This window comes from Cyanistes caeruleus, chromosome 5 (assembly GCF_971803275.1).
Source record: "Cyanistes caeruleus chromosome 5, bCyaCae1.hap1.1, whole genome shotgun sequence".
NCBI lineage: Eukaryota > Metazoa > Chordata > Aves > Passeriformes > Paridae > Cyanistes > Cyanistes caeruleus.
In genome coordinates, this window is record NC_141705.1 from 48415829 (window position 1) to 48428731 (window position 12903).

At 35.7% G+C, this 12903-nt stretch overlaps 1 protein-coding gene and 1 long non-coding RNA gene across 10 annotated transcripts in view; one reads left to right on the forward strand and one right to left on the reverse strand.

The window, feature by feature from the left end:
* The window catches only part of CENPE (centromere protein E), a 37499-nt gene that overhangs the window by 9517 nt on the left and 15079 nt on the right, over positions 1-12903 (forward strand). For 2 of the 4 annotated variants that reach the window (XM_086888327.1, XM_086888330.1), the window contains 16 exons: positions 606-700; positions 1013-1069; positions 1150-1317; positions 3270-3344; positions 3569-3691; positions 4029-4163; positions 4647-4824; positions 5282-5436; positions 6886-7200; positions 8004-8315; positions 8489-8647; positions 9142-9351; positions 9901-10191; positions 10297-10455; positions 11239-11481; positions 11979-12188. In XM_086888327.1, the coding sequence (XP_086744453.1) occupies positions 606-700; positions 1013-1069; positions 1150-1317; positions 3270-3344; positions 3569-3691; positions 4029-4163; positions 4647-4824; positions 5282-5436; positions 6886-7200; positions 8004-8315; positions 8489-8647; positions 9142-9351; positions 9901-10191; positions 10297-10455; positions 11239-11481; positions 11979-12188 (2885 nt within the window). The remainder of the gene's footprint in view (positions 1-605; positions 701-1012; positions 1070-1149; positions 1318-3269; positions 3345-3568; positions 3692-4028; positions 4164-4646; positions 4825-5281; positions 5437-6885; positions 7201-8003; positions 8316-8488; positions 8648-9141; positions 9352-9900; positions 10192-10296; positions 10456-11238; positions 11482-11978; positions 12189-12903) is intronic. The other 2 variants (XM_086888328.1, XM_086888329.1) reach the window with 2 other exon arrangements.
* Positions 595-12903, reverse strand: part of LOC111927746 (uncharacterized) — a 43927-nt gene continuing 31618 nt past the window's right edge. For all 6 annotated transcript variants that reach the window (XR_002863733.2, XR_015286662.1, XR_015286664.1 and 3 more), the window contains 2 exons: positions 3509-3595; positions 595-2879 (listed from right to left, as the gene is read on the reverse strand). This is a non-coding gene — a long non-coding RNA (uncharacterized LOC111927746). The remainder of the gene's footprint in view (positions 2880-3508; positions 3596-12903) is intronic.

The window sequence follows — 12903 nt, forward strand, 5'->3', positions numbered from 1 at the left end:
GCGAGGTGTGTGTGTGTGTAAAATCCCCAAATCCTCAACAAGAATAGGAAGTCATTACTCAAAGATCAGATTGAGACAGAGAAATTTAAGGATTCATAAGTGGAGTGAACTGAAAATTATAAAAGAAATTTTCTAAGAAAATTGAACTGAAGTCAAGAGTACAATTTAGCAGTATTGTTGCTGATTTACATCTTCCATCCTTATTACCTCTCCTGTCAAACATATTTGCTTGCAGGTTAATTGTTCTGGGCTTTTTTTTCTGTATGGGGGTGGGGTGCTTTTTTCTCCTTGAATCTTGTAGGTTACTGTTGAGTGGTTCTTTCCTTGACACTCAAACTTTTCCTAGTCTGTAGTTAAGTATATATTCTGGATTTGGTTTAGAATTCATTAACGTGTGATAAGGTCATCAGCATAAGTATAGGGACTGGACTTAGGTGGTGTTCCCTTTTATAACAGAAAATCATTAGAGTCATAAGTCTTAGTCAGTGTGCTGTTTTTTGCCATTGAACGATTGTTTCCAATGTGGTAAAATTATTTTAGGAGAAAATTCTTGATGCTCAGTTTTAAATCAACTGGTACTTTTGTTAATATACCTTTCTTTTCAGCTACCTTAGAGAATTCTGAGTATGACAGCACTATCCTGATGGTTCCTGATCAAGTTTCAGAAGCAGAATGGATTGCTGGTCCAAACATGAATTGGGTAACATCATAATCCATTTTGACTTTCTGATACTGTGCATATGCATAACATGCTTCTCTGTAAGACTGGCCTTACTCTTCTGCAGAACACCAGTATTCTGTGTCTGCAGAATTATTGAAACTGGCTAGAAAGTCTCTTGGACATCTCATTGAAGTTGTAGTATGGTTCTGTACTTCTATGGGTTTATGGCAAATGATTCCGACCTAAACTTTGGTCTTTAAACAGGGCTAGCTGTGGAAAGACAAGCTTTAAGGAATATAATGTTCAGCTTGCTTGATCTTGTAGCTCTGCTGAGAATGTTTCTTTTTCTAGACCCAGAAAGACTTTGAAGAATCCGTGCAACTCTGTGAAGCATTAGCACTAGAAAAGGTAGGTCTGTTCTGAATTTTCTAGAAATAAGGCAGACATTACTGAAACAGCTTCTAAAGTTTCTTGTGCTGCTTCTTTAGGACATCGCTGTAAATGAGGTCAACATCCTGCAAGCAAACTTCAATAACCTAGTGCTGGAAAATGAGCAGCTGAAGTCAGAAATAAATGAAATGAAAGAGAGACTGAAGGAAAAAACAGAAATAGATGAATTTGAAGCACTGGAAAAGCAAACACAAAAAGATCATGAGGTAAGGTGCATTAAAGTAGATACCAACTCTCGATGCTCAAATGCTTTCAGTGTACGTAGCCTTGAATGTTGATTCACAAGCAGATGGTGTTATAAGCTGAAGTCAACAACAGAATGAATGAACCCAGGATTTAAACTGGATTTACTTGGAGTGTAGAATTCAGACAAATTTTTGGACAGTTACATAGTGAAGCCTGGTTAAACATGTATTTATGTGTATATAAGTATCTGTATGCTATTTTTATAAATACGTAATCTGAATTTCAGTCTAAATTTCTGTGAGGCAGTTGTTTTGCTGTTTAAATACATTTAGACCTGTTTTGAAGTTAAAGTAAGGTAGCTAAACCATATTTCCTGTATTTCTTGTGCAAAAGATCTTGTCTTACTTCCAAGATAGCTCATTTTGGTAATCCATGGACTACATAAGCATTACCTTTTAACATACTATTTAGCTTAGTCATTAAATTATTTTAAAATAATACTTGGAATAGTAATGGTAAAAGCAAAACATTGTATTTTGTGCCAGGAAATCACAAAAATGTGAAGTTACCTATTGGATAACTTAGAATATAGGAAATGCTGACTTTCAGTTCTCTTTACCTCTTTGTGTGGTTATTGGAGATGTTCCTTGTTTGTCCAAATGTTTATGCTCTGATTCTGTAGTATAAAATACTTACTACTTGTATTAGGTTCAACCTGCCTAAAGGCTAGACTGTGAAATAAGTTATGGCAAAAAAACCCCCAACAAAACCAGTAACTTGAGGTATTGAGACGTGGATGTATTATTCCATTTCTTTCCTGATACCTTTGCTGGACATTATTGTGTAATATCTTCTGATCATGACACCAGTTTGAAGTTTGTTACATCCTTTTGCATTTTTATTTCAGGTAACAATTTAACAATGTCAGTGCTTATTTGCGTTGTGTTCCCTTGCAATGATCTATGGATCTTCAAGTAAATGGATCCATAAAATATTACCATTTACCTCATATTTAAGATTCTTTTTAGAAGACCCTTTGTATGCTAGACTGAATGTGCTATCTCCCCTAGCTAATTTTTAACAAATCCTAAGTTACAGTTTTCCTGCAGAGTTTTTTGGTGTCTAGTAACAAATGTAATGTCTTAAGTAGTTTCTATTGCAAGAATTGCTTTTTGAATTATTTGTTTTCAGATATCTGAAGACAGTTCATAAAATGGAAGCATTTATTGATAGCCATGTAGTTGATTAATTATAGCAATACTGAAAGGCCCCATATTTCACCAAATATATTGGATGAAATATATCGGTTTTTATAGGTAAACTACTTAGGAATACTCACAGGAGGGTGCCTGTTTGAAAGCTTTTCACTCATCTTAAATTTACAGATTGCATTTTCTTACCTTTGCTTGTGACTATACATAAGTACTTGTGGATGAGTGCTTATTGTAAAACTTTTATAACAAAGACAAAAAGAAAGGAGTTTTTCAATTTCTATCTGGTCTTCTACTTGTGACTTCTTTCAGAGAATGCCACTAAATGTGTTCATGGTTTATTTTACTTCCATTTTGGCACCTTCTTATTCCTGTTATTGAATAGATAAAATCATAAATATCTGCTCTGTGTCATAAAAGCTACTTAAGATGACTACAATTTGAAGTGTCGTATCAGTACAATTCCTGCATTAATTGCTTTGATCACGTTGCTCTTGCTTTAAAACTATTGCAGATTAAATTGCACTTGATTTCTTTCTAATTGTGGGGAAGCTAAAACAAAGCTCTGCATCTCACGTATCCATTTTGAAAGAGTATGCAGCATCTTGCTTTGTAGCTGTTTAAGTAGATGTGTGAGTATATACTAATAAAAAAGAAAACACAAGATAGACCTGGCTTGTTTTCATGGTGTTGGCAACTAAAACTACTGGTGTGGGTGCTTTCTAACATCCTCTGCAATTTTGCTTTAATTTGCTCCACAGATTCAACTAATGCATGAAATTACCAAGTTAAAGAATCTAGTTTCAAATGCTGAAGTGTACAATGAGGAACTTGAGGTGAGCCTCTCCATGAATTTACAGTAGTAAGACTTGTATGAAATAACATATCTGCTGATGACAAGCTAGACATCATTGTGCTTGGGTTAATCTTACCAGCTAAGAGGAGGATATGTCTAAAAACCATGAATGCCTTCTGTGTAAGTTTTGATAAAAATACTAACCTGAATATCCAAACTGACTACTAGAATCTTCTTTCCCCCTTTTTTTCCTCCAACTTTTAGGCAGAAATAAATGCCAAACTGGAACAGCTAAAAGAGAAAGAGAACAAAATAAAAATATTACAGAATCGTGTGGAAGAATTACAAAAAGCAGGAGTGGAAAAAAAGGAGACATCTTTTTCAGTGGTAAACTTGAGTTTTCTACTGAGTTTGGAGATGACTTTGTGTTTTCTGAGTTGGATTAAATTTAGGTATAGCGTTGGTATGATGAACATCTGTTTCCCTTCCGATCCTGGGAAATTTTGTTTTACAAAGATTAAAATGTTAATTACTACATATCATACAGCATTACTCTGGGGAAGTCAACCTATGAGAAATGCTGCTGTTTATCCCATCTCTCAAACAACCTGCCACTCTTAAAGTTTTCTAAGCCTGCATTTACATTTTTACCACATTAAAATGAGCACATTTGCTTTATTATGGCTCTATAGTTTTTCACTTCTTTGAGTGTTGTCTTTTCCAGGGAGATTCTGATAAACTGATTGAAGAAATTCAGCAGCTGAATAAATCCTTCTTAGATAGCGAAGCCATAGCCTTGGATGCCAAAAAGGAATCTGCTTTTCTCAGAAGTGAAAATTTGGAGTTGAAGGAGAAGATGGCAAGTAACTTTTATTATGCCATTTGTGGAAAATGGGTCTTCAGGAAAGAGATAAAAACAAAGTGAAGGCTTTTTCCATAGGAGTGGGTTGTTAGTTTTAGGTTTACCAGGAGCAAGAGAGACCAAAGCCGCAGTCTTTAGGGCATTATTAGGACATAATACTTCAGACCTAATTTTACCAGAGAACAAAGGAGGATAAGAGAATGAGGACTCAGAAATGGGATGGAGCTTACCTTGAGCTTTGAAAGAGTAAAGACAAAATAGTAGTAGCAGTTATGGCCCTGCCATATGGCCATGCCTCTAAGGCATGTTTTGTTAGAAAACTGACAGGAATGTAGTTAGGTTGTGCCTTATTCTGCTGTACGTGTTAAGGTCAAGCTGGTCAGAGTGAGAACAGAAAATGTACCAGATGCATTATTTAAATGTCAAGTGCATAGACTTTTATTCTGTGTGTGACTTGTGTGTTGTATTGTTTTCCTGAAGAATGAACTCTTAAATAACCACAACCAAATGGAAAAGGATGTTCAATTATATCAAAGCCAAATAGAAGCGGGAAAAGCCAGTTACCGAAAAATGCAAGCTGACTTGCAGAGAGAGCTGCAATTTTTATTTCAAGAAAACTCAAGACTAACTTCCCTGATGGAGGGTAAAGTTCCAAAAGGTACTGTTCCAGGTAGTGCCTTTTCCCTGCTCCTCTCCTCCCTTTTCCCTGTAATAGTGGGAGGACAGGCAAAGCTTTGGCTCTTGTCTTCCTCAATACATGGAGACTCCATCAGTATAAAGCAATATACCAGAGTATCTAGTATTGCTGGCATGGAGTAACTATTTGAGCACTTTCTTGAACATTCTGGAAAATTGCAGCTTACAGAATATTTTGCATTTTGCACAGTCAAGTTAATGAAAATTGTTGGAGAGACTCTAAAACTGGATATAAGCCTAACAAATGCTGACAGAATTCAGACCAGGAGCTTAGTCTTTTATTTGCTGGCAGCAGTAAATTGTACTTTTCTGTAATTATAAAGATAGGACATCTTGAATGCATTATAAATCTGCTTAATTTAAAACATGCTTTTTTTTTTCTCTTGCACTTGCTTATTAGTCTACACTTAATTTTCTAGATTTGCTTTCTCATGTGGAGCTGGAAAAAAAGGCAGCTGACTTAAAAGGAGAACTAGAAAATGCTTTGAAAGAGAATGAGCTTCTACAAAAACAAGTAAACGAGCTATCAGAATTCCAATCTCTACCAACTACTGTTGAGATGCAAAAGAAAGAGGTAAAAAAAGTAACCTTTTTTCTTGGTTTTGTATTGTACTTCACTGGTAGTATATTAATGGAGGCCCATTGGATATGAAGTTTTAATGCCAAAAGTTGTTATGTGTCAACCTGAGACTTTACAGTTAAGTTTGTTAAATTGTTGCTTCTCAGATATTTAATATTTGTACCTAGGAATAAGTTTATGTTTAGTTCAGTGTGTTTAGTCACTGACTACTATAATGAATCATGATTTTCTGGCCCAACATTTGCATGCCTATTTGCTATGGTCACCAGTGACAGCTGAATGTATAGATATAATGGTGTTTGATCCTGGACACTATTCTAAAACTGATTTTTTTGTCTAACTGAACAAAAGAAAATGTCAAGATATCTTAGCAAAAATTCTACTTGAGAAATGAGAGATTTACCTTGCAAATTCTGGAAAACTTGTTAGGAAACTTTTATTTCCTGGAAGGTAAGGGATTAGTAGACTTAGTATGTTATAAATATTTTAAAGGGTTTGTTTGCAAGCACTTTCTAGGTTTCTTTGTTGTAAGAACCACTTGCTACTAAGTTATGTGCAGTGAAAATATTCAGGGCAAATAATCTACAAACTTATTAATGCTTTGTAAAGAGTTCCAAACCCTCCAAGGGTCTACTTCCACTAATCAACAAAATGTAATTAGATGTTAATGACTTCATCTCTGTATTGATGTCTTAAAATTTTTAGCTTTTACAGTTTTCAGATTCTGGACTGCATTAGTGTATAACTCTGAACTCTATATAAAATGCTAGTTAGCTTTCTTCATATTTGGGTCAGACTAAACAATCCTTCTGGGCCTGGGAACCAAGGTCACACCATTTGCCTCAGGCCCTGGAAAGCATAAACAAAAGTGAACGGTGGGCAGGGGAAAAGCAAACTGGGGAAATGTGACTTCATTACTTGAAGCTATAATTAGACAATTAACCTCTGATGTGCAAATAGACCAAATTTATATCCATCTGAGAAAACTTGTGACTGTTGTGCATCTTGGGTGTGGCCTCTGCCAGGCTTTTGCACTGCCCAAGGTGCCCTTTGAAGGCCTTTTAATAAATACCTACTTTATTCTCCAACTCTGTCTATCCTCTGTTCTAGGTAGCCAGTCCAAGGCATCAGTATCATAAAGTATTGGTACATGTGAATATTCAGTTAAGGAGTCCAGTCTTAGCTCAAACATAGGAACTATTGAAGAACATCTAAAGTGTTAGAAGCAGGATTTCAGGGAAGGGGCTTGACTGCCTTCCTTATCTTTTAAAGAGTCTTTTCTAGATGATTCCCTCCCAACACAGCAAAACCCAATGTATTGTGGTGTATGTTTGTCTGTACTTTATTTCCTGTGTCTTCATATGTACCTGTTTTTTATTGTGTAGTTTTGACAAATACTGATTTAGAAACCACTATATATTAGTATTGTTTTTCTGTTTGCAGATTCTTGAAAAATGTGAGGAGTTGCGCTTATTAAAATTGGAAAATGAAAAACTGCTTTCTGAAGTATCTGATAATGAAATGAGACTTAAACATATGTCTGAAGAAATTGAAAAATCAAAAGATAATCTCACAGATGCACAACTGAAATATGTGAAGTCTGATGAGGAATATGTAGCACTTAAAAAGCTCCATGAAGAAATAGAAAAAAAATACATAGCTGCATCAGAAACCAATGAACAAATGAAGCTCCAAATAGAATGCCTATCTAAAGAAGCACAAGAGTCTAAAGCAATTTTGGATGAAGTCAAATTAGAGGTCAGTGTCAGCTTACTCCATTTTACATATGAGACTTGAGGAATTAATTCATAGTTTTAAAAAAGAAAGTTTTGGGAGAAATACTCCTAAAGGTGTAAATGGCAATACCACTGACTTCCTCTGGCATGAGTGGGTATTACTTTTTGTGTGCCAGGAGTATATTGAAGGATTGGTCAGCTCAATGGTCTCTTTTTGTAGGCAAAGAAATACATCTTGATCCAGATTCTCCTGGGATTGACCATTTAATTTTTTTTTCCCCATTCTTAAGAAATATCTTTATTATGTAAGTTTTTTTTCCCATCAATGCTGCTCTCACTTACTCTATATAAAATCATAAAAACAAAGTTTCCTGATTAGCAGCTGGAGACCTTTTAGAAGGTTTCATCAAAAAAGAGAAAATTGCCACAGAAATTGGCCACTAGAATGAAAAAATAAAAAATTTCAAAAAGAAAAGGAAGTTAAACAGACATATTTTTGACAAAGCTTTGCGCAGTGCTCCAGCTATCATATTCCAGCTATGGTTTTGATAATTTCTAAACTATGCTGCAGTTTCACATGTATGTTTTAGTGCTATGTCTTAGAAAGATTTCTCTGCTAAGGAGTCATCACAGGAAGGTTCCACAAACAAATGCTTATTTATTGTGGGCAAGAGTATAAGCAGTGACTTAAAGAGAAATTACGAACTTCCTAGCTAGCATCTTTTGTCATTTCTAAGGTCATAAAAGAATCTGTGAGAACATGTCCATATAATGGAGTTCTGCATTACAATGAAAGTGTCTGTCCTTTTCCTTTGCAACCTTAAGCTCTCTAGCAAAATGAAAGAACTGGAAGAGAAAACAGCAGAGCAAAACCAACTTCTTGAGCTAAGAGAAAATCTTATTCGGACTCAGCAGAAGTTAAACGAAATGGAGCAATTAAAAGAGGAAGAAAGGATTAATGAAGTGAGACAGGAGGCCAAAGATCTGGAGATCCAGGCAGTTTTGCAGCAGCTTACAGAATGTCGGGAAGAAATAAAAATTCTAATCCAGGAAAGAGATGACCTGAAGCAAAAAGGGGAGTCTCTCCAAGCTGAGGCAGAGCAACTCAGAGAGGATATAAAGGACACTGTTTCAATGGTAGGAATTTTGCATTTTTTGAAACAGACCATATGTGTTAGGAGAAAGACTTATAAACTATATTAAAATGTTTAGGAGAACATAGGAGTGTGATGTTTTTAATCAAGGAATGCTTACCAGTATTACAAAATATAAGTATTTTCTTTGTGGATTTTCTCTGTTGTATTCTAAAGAACATCTTGGCACATGAAGATCTGAGAAATACACAAAGTTCTCTGCAGGAATCCCAGAAAACTGTCAAGAGGTTGGAAAAAAGTATTTCTGAAAAAGAATCTCAGATTCTGAGTGTTGAAGAGGCATTAGGGAAAACCATTAAAGAACTCCAAATACAGGTAAAACTTCATGCAGTAATTAAAACAAGCACAGTTAATCTGCTTGTAGTCTCTTCTGCATGTCCTTAAAAAACTTTCTGGGCCCTTGGTAGCAAGTGGGCAAGAAAACAGTACTGACTAATCCAAGTCTTTACCAGCTGCTGCTGTTTCTGTAGAGCTTCAAAGCGTAATGTGCAGTTTAATAAAACTTTGCTTAACCTGTGTGCCCCATGGTTGTGGATTTGAGTGGTTGGTGGCATTAGATGGGAATGAAGAGGAGATGAGTGTTACTTAAGTGCAGAAATGAGGCTGATTTATATTCAAAATATAAATAATATCACGATTTATAATAGTCTCAGTGAGAAGTGTAGCACATGATTGTCAGTGGCAGCTCAGATCCCAGCATACTGCAGAAGGCTGTTATAAATACTGTAGGAGAGTGAATCAAACAAAACTTGGGCATTTAATTTTATACTGAATTGATGAAAAAGCTGTCTTTGTGTGTTTTTTAACAGATCTCAGAAATGACAGAAGAAATGAAAATCATCACATCAGAGAGAGATCAGCTTGCTGAGGAGAAATTGGAAAGTAATAGCTGTAAAGAAAGTGATCACCTTCAGGTGCAAAAGGAACAAATCATTTTGCTTACACAAGAGAACCGTTCATTGCAGGAGAAGCTGGACAGCTTACTTTTGAAAAAAGAGGAATTTGGGGAAGGAACTTTGGTAATTATGCTAAAGCTGTAATGGGAGGCTTGCCTATTTAAACTTTCACTTGAGTGAAATAATTGCAGAACACGCTGCAGAAAGGGTCGTTGTACTTGGCTGTACCTCATTGAACTCTAGGTTTATTATGGTTTACTTATATATATATTATAACATTATAATAATAAATATTGCTGTAATAAATATAGATATATATATGTAAATAGTAGGAGAATGATTATAAATAGAATATTAACTTGATACAGGATAGTGATGATCTGTAGTGATCTGGACAAGAATGTTCAAGTAAATAGATGAAGCTAAAAACTCATCTGAAAAGGGTGGTTTGACTCTTTTAAAGCATAAGTGGAACTGACTTATTTTCCTGACAGTGGAAGGGACATTGCAACCAATACTTCCTGTAATTGGATGTGTTGATTGCACTCCTGTGTGTGTGTTTTTATAGCAGTGCCTCTGATTGTTGTACGTAATCAATCTGTCAAAGGTGTCAGATAAGTTTTCCCTAAAGCTACTTCCTGAATGTGTTTACTTTACTCTCCTACAAAACAGGTATCACCAATGCAAGGACGATCTATGGAGCAAGAGTTAATTCTTCTGAGAGAAGAGCTGAGCCAGGCACAAAGGAAATTGCATGAAATGGAGGAAGCAAAGGCCAGTGAATATCAAGGAGAATCTGAAGAAATGGAGAGAACAAACGTCATTCCAAAACCACAGGACTCCCAGGAAGTCAGCACCCAGACAGAAAGAGATGATGATGATGATGAATTTAAAATGCAACTGGAAAATCTCCAGAATGAGAAGGAGCAGCTGAGGGAAACTCTACAGGAGACAATTAGCAAGGTAATAAAAGTAGTCCCCTTCCTGTAGGAGAAGAGCTTCAGTAGATTTCTGTCTTAGATTTGGAAGTGTTGTTCAGGTGTTAATGTACTTTAATTGTGTCCAAAGAACTCGGAGATGCAGGAGGAGTTGAGATGTACTCGTGAATCTCTTGGACAACATCAGGAGACGATTGCAGAGCTGAAGGGCAGTATTTCAGAGAAAGAAAATCAGCTCTCAAAGGCACAAGAGGCGTTGAAGGAAAAAACTGATGAACTGCAGCAGAAGGTGAGAAGCAGTTTTGTCCAGAAAACCAGAAGCTCTGTTGGCTCTGGCAGCCTGTGTCCTCTGCAAACCTCAGTTTGCAGGGGCTCCAGTAGATGTAATAAAGAAACTGAATATTTATAACTAAATTTGTCATGGTGCTGAATGACCGAGTATTTTTTGGAAGCAACAATGCACTTTGACTTCTGTCCATTTGCCGAGTCCTAGATTTTTTTATATTCCAATAATGTAAATTAGATAGGTAATTCTGAAGATCCTTGAGTACTTTTAGGACACCTTAACTCATTCTTGAATTTCTTACACTACTATAAATTTGTTTTCTACATTTATTTTCATGTCTGAAAGCCAGTGTGGCTTGTAGGCTTCATTTTAGCATATAGTTAACATCTATCCTGTGGATACAGCAATTTGGGGCATTTTTATGGATTTAGAATGTCTTACACCTTTTTCTACATTTTACTTTTGCCTACTGCTAAGACACAGGCACTGACATTTGGTTGGCTTTTAAACAAAATTGCTGTATCTTTTTTGTTTACTATAGCAAACTAAGAAACCATTGAGGATGTCTTCTTAAAACAGTCCATTTATAACAAGCCATGTGTACACACAGTGCTTCTGAGTGATGATCCAATAACACTCTTCAGTCCAATCCTCATTGCTGGGACACAAAAATTTAGGAACTTTGACTGTTATTACGATTGTTTTTTCTCCCAAGTACCAAATTATTTTTGCTCATGCAAGAGTTGATTGTCAGTACCAATACTGTTTGGGATTTGTTCTTTCCAGCTCACTGAAGTCACTGCAAACCTGACTCGTGTCTCAGCTGAGTATGGCAACCTTGTGGCAGAAAAGGAGCAAACTGAAAGGGCAATGAATGAGCAAGTGTGTCAGCAGCTTGAGAGAATCACTTTACTTAACCAGGAGAGAGATGAGCTACAGCAAATGGTAGAGACTTGTAAAGAAAGGGAAGAACATTTGTTAAAGGTTCAGAGGCAGTCAGAGATCTTGAAGGACAGCCTAACAAGCAAGGTGAGGAGTGTTGGTGTTTAGTCACTATTATGTATTCTGTTGGACCAAACTTGCTCAACAGAAATCTTATTTATTTTTTTAATTCTCAGCACATCATTTTTATGGTTGGTAAATGAACAAAGGATTTTGTCTAAGTTTCTTTACTGATATTTAGTAATAACGTCCTCAACTTGTCTCAGCCTTGTAATCCATTTGATTGGTCCGTCTTTGGAATGAATGTAAATTTATCATATGTGTGCATATTTAATATAATTATCAGTATTTGAACATGTATTCCAACTTTGAAAAGACATTTTGTAGACAGCATGAACTTAACTGGGTTTTGAATCCTCGGTGTTTTTCATGCTTTCTCAGTAACAGGTTTGGTTTGGAAGATTTTCTACTTTGGTTATAGTGGTTTGATGTTAAGAACACTGTAGGAGAATGAATCACACAAAATTTGGCCTTTAATTTTGTTTCAAATTGATGAAAATAGTGTCCTTGCATTTTTTTAATAGATCTCAGAAATGACAGAAGAAATGAAAATCATCACATCAGAGAGAGATCAGCTTGCTGAGGAGAAATTGGAAAGTAATAGCTGTAGAGAAAGTGATCAGCTTCAGGTGCAAAAGGAACAAATCATTTTGCTTACACAAGAGAACCGTTCATTGCAGGAGAAGCTGGACAGCTTACTTTTGAAAAAAGAGGAGTTTGGGGAAGGAACTTTGGTAATTATGCTAAAGCTGTAATGGGAGGCTTGCCTATTTAAACTTTCACTTGAGTGAAATAATTTGCAAAACACACTCCAGAAAAGCTGTTTTACTTGACTGCAGACCATTAAACCGCAGATTCATTGTTTATTTGAGCATATATAGACCTGTATACATATGTGTGTATATATAGATATACACACATATATACATATGTACTATGTGTATGTATATGTGTGTGTATATATGTATCTGTGTATGTATATATATCGACATTTGGTACCAGAATGTACAAATGTGTTTTTCTGTAAGTAAAATACTGATACAGGATGGTGATGATCTGCATGGATGTAGTTCTTATAACCAAGTAAGCTGAAGCTAAAAGTTGCTCATCTGGAAATGATAATTTTGCTTTTTTAAAATATATGTAGAACTGAGGGACATCACAATCAACACTTTGTATAACTTCATGTGCTGATTGTACCTCTCTGTATGGGTATGTATATATATAGATAGATAGATATAGATGAACTCTTCAAAAGAAAATTAATGTATGTGCATTTATTTTAATATTGAAAGGGTAGCAGACAAACTTTAAGTAAATAATTAGTATTCAGGCCTACCTAGCATTATGTACTGCAGAGACTAGAAATACAGATAAAGTCTTAAGGTTTGAGACGGGAGAGATTTGTTGTTGGGCTTTTTTGTTTTGCTATATTCTCCTCTGTGCTTA